The 10,156-nt window shown below is 43.3% G+C and overlaps 1 protein-coding gene across 1 annotated transcript in view; it reads left to right on the top strand.

The window, feature by feature from the left end:
* fgfr4 (fibroblast growth factor receptor 4) overlaps positions 1-9,578 on the top strand; it is a gene marked incomplete at its 5' end in the record, with an annotated part of 14,702 nt that extends 5,124 nt beyond the window's left edge. Inside the window, 15 exons of the mRNA XM_079234481.1 lie at positions 27-116; positions 223-389; positions 525-648; positions 1,486-1,676; positions 1,936-2,074; positions 2,269-2,462; positions 2,647-2,792; positions 3,100-3,221; positions 3,309-3,419; positions 3,599-3,789; positions 5,559-5,681; positions 6,247-6,317; positions 6,548-6,685; positions 7,345-7,450; positions 7,914-9,578. Of these exons, the coding sequence (XP_079090607.1) occupies positions 27-116; positions 223-389; positions 525-648; positions 1,486-1,676; positions 1,936-2,074; positions 2,269-2,462; positions 2,647-2,792; positions 3,100-3,221; positions 3,309-3,419; positions 3,599-3,789; positions 5,559-5,681; positions 6,247-6,317; positions 6,548-6,685; positions 7,345-7,450; positions 7,914-8,087 (2,087 nt within the window). The 3' untranslated portion in view covers positions 8,088-9,578. The remainder of the gene's footprint in view (positions 1-26; positions 117-222; positions 390-524; positions 649-1,485; positions 1,677-1,935; positions 2,075-2,268; positions 2,463-2,646; positions 2,793-3,099; positions 3,222-3,308; positions 3,420-3,598; positions 3,790-5,558; positions 5,682-6,246; positions 6,318-6,547; positions 6,686-7,344; positions 7,451-7,913) is intronic.
* Between the last annotated feature and the right edge of the window lie 578 nt (positions 9,579-10,156).

The following is a 10,156-nucleotide window of genomic DNA, read 5'->3' as shown; positions in this document are numbered from 1 at the left end:
GTGTTGTTTCCTGTATTTGTTACCAGACTCGTTTGGGTCAGGAGACGATGACGAGGACAACGGCTTGGAGGATTCATCGGCTGAGATCGAAAACGACCAGGTTTACTTCTCCAGAGGTACGTTGTTGTTGTTGTTCCCTGGGGAACTAGTACGACTCCTCCTCCAGGTTCCATCAGAACCCTCTCTGACTCACATTTCATTTGCTGGTCTCTGTCCATACAGGTCCTTACTGGACCCACACTCAGCGTATGGAGAAGAAGCTGTACGCTGTTCCCGCGGGCAACACAGTGAAGTTTCGTTGCCCGGCCATGGGCAGCCCCATGCCGAGCATCCGCTGGCTAAAAAATGGACGTGAATTCAGAGGAGAGCACCGCATCGGGGGCATCAAGGTGAGCGAGAGCTCCAGCTCCTGAAATCGAAATAAAGCTGAATGACAGATGGTCTCATTCGAACAGTGAGTTTTATAACACTCAGTGAGTGTTTATCCATGCTGATGTATTTTTGGTGCGTGTTTCTTTGTCTAGCTGAGACACCAGCACTGGAGCTTGGTGATGGAGAGCGTTGTGCCTTCAGACAGAGGAAACTACACCTGCTTGGTGGAGAACAAATATGGCTCCATCGCTCACAGCTACGTTCTCGATGTCCTGGGTAAGAAACTGATTAGCCAGCGTGTATGTGAACATTTAAAAGAATTTGGCAGAAATAAAGGATTATTCTTTAAATCTGAGTTTAAATTCTTTGGGATCTGGCTGACAGTATGTATGGCAGCGACAGCAACGGCCGTTAGTCAGCACTTGTGGAAAAAGAAATAGCTCCAAATAAAAGCCTCCAGTCTGAGGGAGGGGATGAGCAGGTGGGGTGAGCAGAAGGTGAAAGGGCCTGGGCAGGATGTGGACCATCAGGCGTCCACACCAGTTTTCTACCTGACCTGTGACAGGAGATCGTGGATGGCTGCGGTTTGTTTGTTCATTTGTTCGCTGTCCGTCCACCACGGGGTCAGTTTCTGTCCCCGTCAACGGGGGGAGAGGACTAACGAGACAACTAACGAGATCCGAGAGCGAGAGTAAGCACAGATCAAAGAGAGCCCGGCAACCAGCTGAAAAAGAGTCACGCTAGTGGAACCAATTTCCATCCCAAAATGGCATTTCCTGCTCTGGTATGCCAGCATGGAAACACATTATATGTGACAGTGACAACTGCTTGGCATTTGCAGACCTTTGTTTACAAAGCAGGCCTGTTTGCCAGCTGTAAAACGGCTAAATATCTGGATTTCTTGTATTTGTAGTTTCCTGTATTTGTCCTGCCTGCATGGCCTCCCGGTGAGAGGCCAAGCTTGGCAGATCAGTTAAATCTCCTTCTCCATGTCCCCAAATGATCTTTGAACCGTTGCCCCGAGTAGACAGATATCCTTTAAGCTTTGACTGGTTTCTCTTTCATTTCCGCTCCCACTTTGCTCATCTCTCCTTTAATTTCTTCCCAACACAGAGCGTTCCCCACACAGGCCCATCCTGCAGGCCGGTCTACCAGCCAACATCACAGCAGTGGTGGGCAGCGACGTCCAGTTCCACTGTAAGGTCTACAGCGACGCCCAGCCTCACATTCAGTGGCTCAAACACATTGAAAGGAACGGCAGCCGCTATGGTTCTGATGGGACGCCCTACGTTCGGGTCCTCAAGGTTGGTCAAACTTTAGCTAAAGTATGTTCAAGTTGTGATCTTTGTTCTGATATCGACTGGAACCTGCTTTATCTTTTACCTTCATCTCCTACAATTTGCTTTAATATGGTTATGGTTTCCTGACAAGCACCCAAAACAGTAACATTAGCTTGCGAAACAGTAGTAAAAGCCTCTCGTGGAACTTTTGAAAGAAGTTGTATCACAATGATTGTTGGATACTAACTGTTGAAGTCACTTTTTCTGCAATTGTGTTGTGCAGACCGGCAGTCTGAACATGTCAGAAGTGGAAGTGCTCTATTTGTCTAAAGTTACCATAGAGGATGCAGGAGAGTACACCTGTCTGGCTGGAAATTCAATCGGATTTGCACACCAGTCCGCCTGGCTCACCGTCCTCTCAGGTAAAGAACGAACTGAAGGCGAGATGAAACAAAGTTGATAAGGATTTACTTCTTTGCTAGAATGATTTTAACTTGCATTGATGACAAATACTGCACCAAGCTGCCAAACTTAAATAGTAGTAGTAGATATCTTGGCACAGAACTTTAAACAAGTAAAACATTTTCAATTTTCAATTGTCCCCTTCTTTTTATAGAGGAGGAAGCAGCAGACGCTATGGAGACTATGGAGACAAAGTACACTGACATCATCATCTACGCCTGTGGTTTCCTGGCTCTGATTATGGCCATCGTCATCGTGGTGTTGTGTCGAATGCAGGTCAACCCCAGACGGGAGCCGTTTGACGCCCTGCCAGTCCAGAAACTCTCCAAGTTTCCTCTTCGCAGACAGGTAGAGGGCGCGATGCATCATGAGAACTTCCAAGTCTGTCTTCTCTTTAAAAAAAAGACTAAAGCCCCAGGGCATGCTAGAGTGTGCAGGAAGCATGTTTATAGATGTTTTAAAAGCGGCCACACTTGAGAGCTTCCTGTATGTATGTTCCTGTTAACTAAATTTGTTGTACCTCTTCCTTCAGTACTCGGTGGAGTCCAACTCATCAGGGAAGTCCAGTGCATCGCTAATGAGGGTGGCTCGCCTCTCGTCCAGCTGCTCTCCCATGCTGGCTGGAGTCATGGAGTTTGAATTGCCCTACGACCCGGACTGGGAGTTCCCGAGAGATAAGTAAGTTATCTGCAAGTTAAGTAACCTCCGCTATCATCTGCAAAGAAATGACACTCTGCTGTCAACGTTTGAAATTGTTATTAAAGAGATGTGTTTGCTTAAAAGGTCTTGCAAAGAGAGTATTTCATCCCCACGTTTAGTTTGGCTTCTGGGACTCATTTGTGGGATCTAAAAAGAAAACAAGCCCGGAGGCAGCTTTTGGCCCCACCCAGTCTTTGCTTTAAGAAGCCAGAGCCCCAAATTATGAATTTATACAGTTGATTTTTTTTCCAGCTTATTTTTGCTAACTTTCTCTCTTTCTCTCTAGTCTAACGTTGGGCAAACCTCTAGGAGAAGGCTGCTTCGGTCAGGTGGTCAGAGCCGATGCCTACGGCATCAACAAGGACTCTCCGGACCCGGCCTCCACTGTGGCGGTTAAGATGCTCAAAGGTAGGAAAGACATGATACAACACACAAAAATGCCTCTCCAGATCAGCGTAAGTCTCTTTTCTAAACAAAATGTATATTTCCCTAAAGATGACGCCACAGACAAAGATCTGGCAGACCTCATCTCGGAGATGGAGCTGATGAAGGTTATGGACAAACACAAGAACATCATCAACCTGCTTGGAGTTTGCACACAGGATGGTGAGTGTCTGACTTAACTGTTCTAGCTTATTTCTGCTTCAACTGAGGATCCTTATAATCTTAAATCTAAACAAGCAACTCATTTAGTGAGTGTTTCAACGATGGTGGTCCTGGGCCTCAAGGCTGAAACAACAATAGCGAAAACCCAGTCCGTCATCCTGGTTGTGTTCCTCCCTCAGGACCCTTGTATGTACTGGTGGAGTATGCCTCCAAAGGCAGTCTCAGGGAGTACCTGCGGGCCCGGAGACCCCCAGGCATGGACTACACCTTTGATGTGACCAAGGTGCCTGAAGAGCAGCTCACCTTCAAAGACCTGCTGTCCTGCGCCTACCAGGTGGCCCGAGGGATGGAGTACCTGGCCTCCAAAAGGGTACGCTTACTTTAGAGTGGAAGTAACTTGTTGTACAAGAACCAGCATGGGAGAACCTACCTGAGTCTGTGGTGGCTGTAAATATTTTTCTTCAATTGTTTCATGAAAGCAAGATGGAACCAGTTTCAAACACTTGTATATAATTATGCATAATTATACATTTCATATACATTTCTTTTTTCACCAGCAGTTAAGAAGCACTTGAGTGCAGAAATATATATTACTTGTCAAGTAAAATTAAATTAAAAAATATTTGGTTCCAGAGATATTTAAAGACATTATCTTAGGTTCCCGGTAATCTATGATGTTTTTTCCTCATTCATGGACTAAACAATAATGGGGAAAAAAATCCCAATACTACAAAGTGTATTATACATATTGTGAACTAAAACCATATTGTTTTTTTGTTGCTATTTTTAATGGACACTATCCATATGCCTACGTAGCTCCAACAGATATGCTCAGTAACTTTGAGATTTCTAATACGTAGTTATAATACTTTTGGTGTGAGCCAGATCAGATGATTGATTTATGGTTTTAAGTGATATTAAGGGACGTAAGAGAGATGTTTATGAATTATACCACAATTTAGTAAAATGTATTCACGTCCCTGGTCGGAAAATGTAGCCACAAAAGGAAAACATGATAGTACATGCTTTGTAATCCCAGAAATTTGGAATTGGGATTAGGATTAAATTCTTGTGTAATTCTGTGTTTTTGGATTGGGGCACTTGGCCTTCAGATCGATGTCTCTTTGCATCTGTCTGCCCCTTTCTTTCTTTCTTTCTTCTCACCCCAACCCCCTCATGTTTTTATTCCTTTAATTTTCCCAGCATGCACTCCGTCTGTGTGCTTCTTATCAACACGTCTCTTTGTCTGCCAGCCGGTGTCTCAGACAGGCATTCCTGAGCAGAAAGCTGCCGCAACTTCAGTCCTGTTTACTCTTCCCCATCCATCTGTCCGTCTCCTCCATCGCAGGGCTTTGTCCCTTTTAGCGCTGCCATAAATCTATTAGCAAACAGGCAGCGGAGCTGTCGTCTGGGTGCAGGCATCAGGTTTCTGGCTCTACGGGCTCCTAAGAATGCAGGAGCCTGAAACTAACCCTCTATTATGGGGAGACCCGCAAACCAACCCTGGTTCATTTCGCACGTCGCCACAAATCCCACGTCTATTTCGAATGAAAACCAAAATAAACTTAATGATATCCATTCAATGTGGGCAAACAGTGCCTTTCTTTTTCTCCCTCCCGAGGGGTTTGTTTTTTCTTCATACTCCCGGGTTTCTATATAAAGACATTTACATGTTATTGCGTTCACTAAGAATGAGCCGCTGTGTGTTGACTTAAGGCTCCTGAGTCTTTTCTTTTTTGGGGAAAATCTGCAGTGAATCATTTCTACCTCCCGTAACTCCCTGTTTTTACATGAATACTCCTAACATAGAACAGAAGGGAAAGTATCGCGTCACATTCAAAAGGGCATTTCATGAACGTAAAAGTATCGCGTCACATTCAAAAAGCCATATCATGAACGTAAAAGCTTGAGAATAAAGTTTTGTTCGACCCTCTTGTTCGGCCAGGACTGTAAATGTATACCTTTGCCAAAGGAGAAGCGGTTTGAAAATCAAGTGGCGAGATACTAAAAAAATGCAACATTCAATCTCTGCGCATTTTACTCAGGGCCATTTAAACTTCATGCTAATTTGGAGACCCAGCTGAAGGTCATATTGGAGTTTTGTGTCAGTCTTAAATTCTCTCTCTCGTCTCTCTGCAGTGCATCCACAGAGATCTGGCAGCAAGAAACGTGCTGGTGACGGAGGACAACGTGATGAAGATCGCTGACTTCGGTCTGGCCAGAGGAGTCCACCAGATCGACTACTACAAGAAAACCACAAACGTGAGTGACAGTTTGTAGTGACAGGTATTTTAGAAATCACTTTTTCTTGTGAGGAAATCTGCTTTCCAGTAGGGAGAGTAAGAATGCCACTAAATCACTGGTCTCCTTTTCATTTTAGATAGCGTAGAAGCTAAGATGTGCTTTTATTTGACCTCTGACCCTATAAAGTAACAGGAATATGTCCCCTGATAAGTACCATGTTGATATCATTCAATACAATGAATTAAATATCTTCTCGTTAAGACATTTAGATTGTTAAGAGGTGAAAGGGGAAGCTGGTTGTTTGTTAAAAACAAACAAAACAAAGCTGCTTGTAAACATGTCTGCTCCTCAGCCAGGTTCTTTTCACGGCTTTAAACTCCTCAAGACAGATGTCGGATGTTTTCCACTGATTGGCAGCAGGCGTAATGGGACTTAATTAGAAAAGAGGGTAGACGAGGAGGGAGGAGAGGGATGATTGTGAATGGGAAAAAAATTAAAAACATTTTAGAAACAGAAAGAAGAAAGTGAGAGTTGTTGTGATGAATGAAGGCGAGGCTCTAACTTGTCCATGTTCGCTTTGCAGGGACGACTGCCAGTGAAGTGGATGGCACCGGAGGCTTTGTTTGACAGAGTTTACACACACCAGAGCGACGTGTAAGTCCAACTTCTCGTATATACAAAATGCATGCATGGAAACACAAAGCACTTCACAACAAAGGCAATTATTATTTCATTACCTTTCTTGTCAAAGCTTCACGTAACTGTACTCTATTAAGTCTGAACGACCAACAAACCTAATTGACTGTTCGTATTGGTCAGCACCGACCAGGGTCCACCACTGTAGTAAAAAGTAGACGTGCCCTGATCCTCTTGTCTCTGCTCAGGTGGTCGTTTGGTGTTCTGATGTGGGAGATCTTCACGCTGGGCGGCTCTCCGTACCCCGGCATCCCCGTCGAGGAGCTCTTCAAGCTGCTGAAGGAAGGACACCGCATGGACAAACCCTCCAACTGCACACATGAACTGTAAGCCAGTGTCTTACTTATGATGCTTTTAGTATGTTTGTAGCTCACAATGAGTGAGAGAGGGGTGTTCACATCATATATATATATATATATATATATATAAATATATATATATATATATAAAATTATGATTTTAACACCCCTCCATATATATATATATATATATATATATATATATATATATATATATATATATATATATATATATATATATATATATACAGGATTTGTACAGCCTGGATAAGTTTTGGAAAAATAAATAAACCCAGAAAGTTTTGGAAAAGTCATGAAATATGCTTCCCAGATACCTGTAATGTGGCTCGATTAAATTCAACTGAGAAAATCTGTATTGAATTGGCAGATCAATTTTGTCACGTTACATTGCTGGGTAACATCAGACTCGGACCATTTATTCTTATTCTTTTATTCAAACAAAGACGTTTCGGAGAATGTATGGTCATGAAAATTTACTTTGAAGTTATGGAAAAATATTGTGTATGAACCCTGTATTTAGCATGATTATATAACATGAGCATTGCATCCATCAACTAAACTTAAACGTTGCAAAGCTGACAATGTGAAACGTTCATCTCATTATAGATTTTCTAGATGGTCAAAATCATTTTTCCTGTGTTTTTTTCCTTCTTTCTTTTCTGCAGCTACATGATGATGCGTGAGTGCTGGCACGCCGTTCCCACCCAGCGGCCGACCTTCAAACAGCTTGTGGAGGAGCTGGACAAAGTGCTGCTGTCCATCTCTGACGAGGTGGGTTTCAAACACACATCCATGAAACTGCACATACACATGCACATAGCACATAGTGTGCACTTCTCACAATCTGTAGTCCAGATGTCTTCGGTTCACGAGAGTTAATGCACAGCGAGCAGAATCCGGGGCTTAGAGACTCCAAACAACAACAATCTAATGTTTGGCTGCGTTGTCCAAAGAGCTGAAATGTCAGAGCCGCCTGCAGATTGGTTAATATTTCATGTGAAGGATTGCTCGTTTCTTCCATGCATCACAACACAGAAACCTCTACCTTTGACTTTTCTCTGTAACGGATTCAGTGCTCTTAAAACAATTACAAATTAAATGAACAGCGTATTCACTCACAGTCCAAAAGTCTTTGAGAGGCCGTTTCCTGTTTACGTTTTTGTAAAACAAACATTTGAACGTTTCTTGAGGCGCCAACATTTCTCTGATGTCTGAACTCCCTCTCTCCCCTCAGTACTTGGACCTATCGACGCCCTTCGAGCAGTACTCCCCGTCGTGCGAGGACACGTCCAGCTCCTGCTCCTCCGACAATGACTCTGTTTTTACCCACGATGCCTTGTCCACCGACCCTTGCCTCCTGGGCTACCAGGACGTGTGCTCCAGGATAGACATGAAGACGGCGCTCTGATAGACTCGCAACGGACGGCACCCATGCGTTTACAGACACGAACACAACACATGTAAAACATCCACTGGCGTCCATATTGGAGGTCCACAGAAGCATTTCTTCAAGTTAAAAAATTTGACCTCCGTTATGGCACCAGACGAAGCCCATAGATATAGTTGGGCATTTATACACACACATATAAACACATGTATGCACGTGGAGCACTGAGGCCGGTGGGCTTCATCACATGGTGAATGTTTGAAGAAAAACATTTGATCGTGGATGAAAGAAAAGAGGACAAACTAAAAAATGCGGTACTTTGGACTATCAGCTCTGGCACTGTGCCCAAGAACAGTTTTAAACGTTGGAAAACTGTGGCACAAAACACAACAGGAGAAGATCCTGGTACCCATAAAGGCCTCGAAATGCTTTCTTTGAAGGACAATGATCTCCTCACTCAACCCAGAACCAGGGCGAGAAACCTCCGTGGTAAAGACATTTTTAACAAAAACTAAAAGATTTATTTTGCTATGATAAAAAAAGAGAAGAAACTGATAGTTAAATATAAATCTCTCTATATAAGATTATTTTACTTTTGTGTTGCTTATTTAAAAGAAAAAAACTGTCTTAAATCTCAGGATCTCCTGTGCTAAGAAGTGGCTGTAGTGGCAGCAAAGTGCCTGAATTTACGATTTCCTATGAATATATTAGAATTTTAAAATATTGTATGTACATATCAACAGCAGAAAGACGATTGCCTTTATAAATTATTCTGAATAACACGAAAAATGAAGGTTATTGGATGCGAAAAGAGAGAGGAATTTAATCAAGTGCCAAACCTGTCGCAGCTGTCACACTGTATTCATGTTTGGGTTTCATTCCAAAATATTTTTTTAACCCAATTTGAACCCAATGATCACCGAAATTAAAGCACAACATTTAAGTCACCCAACAAATTATAAACTAACAGTAGATGCTGTTCAAAATTGGTTTGCATCAGCAGTTTTTGCAAACATTTTTCAAAAACCAAACAGTATTTTGACCAACCGAGAAACACAAAATCCGACGACTCAAACCTCAAATGTATGTGGACCAAAATTGATTGATTTGGCTTTTATAGATGACCTAACATGTTTTGGAATAAAACCCTCCATTTGTCATTTTGCAGTCTACTGCTTCGACCTCCAGCCCAATCAAACCATTTGTGGTTAAATACCAGAAGAAGTTCCAGTTCGTATTGCTGTTGTTGGACGAAAACCACTCATGTTTGAGCTCGGCTGCATTTCTTAAGTTATGAAAATGAGTTTTGAAATGTTCTCAGCGGTCATGAGACTCATTTACATGTCCAAACAACCACATATTGGTTTGAGACAACATTACGTGTTCTTCCTCCAACAACAGCTCCACTCTTTCGGTCGACATTGTCTGAGACAGTGTGTCCAGGGTGGGACTCGACCCTGAAAGGAGGACTAACGATTCAGCATTGGGGACTCTGTTGGGGAGTTGGCCCAAGCCCACTGTCACTGTTGACAGAGGAGGGAGGGGGGGGGGGGGGGCACACTGCATGTGAAAGCCAGTGTGATTGATTTCAAATAGAGGAGAGGGGGAGGGAGCCTCCTTTGTCTGGCTGTAACCCTTCACCCAGCCCAATCTGTTGGCGAGGGATCCTCAGGTCCGCAGCCCGGCCGGACAATGAAGGCTTTGCAGGCTTAATGGGTGTGACTACGGACCAGAGGGAGTTCTGCGGGGGTGTGGGGATAGCTTGGGCTTGTGTGCAAATGAAGAGGCTCTTATTATGTTAATATCTCCTCTTCTCTCCCAAACGCCCCTATCTTTATCCCCGCAGCCGCCATCTTTTAAATTACAAATCTTAATTCAGATTCGACCAGCTGCACAGAACTCCCCTGTGTCCTCGACCGCAGACGCAAACAAAACAACCAGTTTGACAGTTGTATGGAAATTTGCTTGTCAAAATTCACCAAAGTTCACCAAACTGACTCCGTTGAACTTAATTGATTTTGGTTTCGAAATACATGTGTTTGGTTTAAAAATAGCGGATACCTGCATCGCCAGCTGTGTTGCTATGTCAC

The sequence above is a fragment of the Taurulus bubalis genome (genome assembly GCF_910589615.1).
Source record: "Taurulus bubalis genome assembly, chromosome: 2".
In the NCBI taxonomy this organism is placed as follows: Eukaryota; Metazoa; Chordata; class Actinopteri; order Perciformes; family Cottidae; genus Taurulus; species Taurulus bubalis.
Note: the sequence above shows the minus strand (reverse complement) of the source record. Positions and strands in the feature narration are given on the sequence as shown.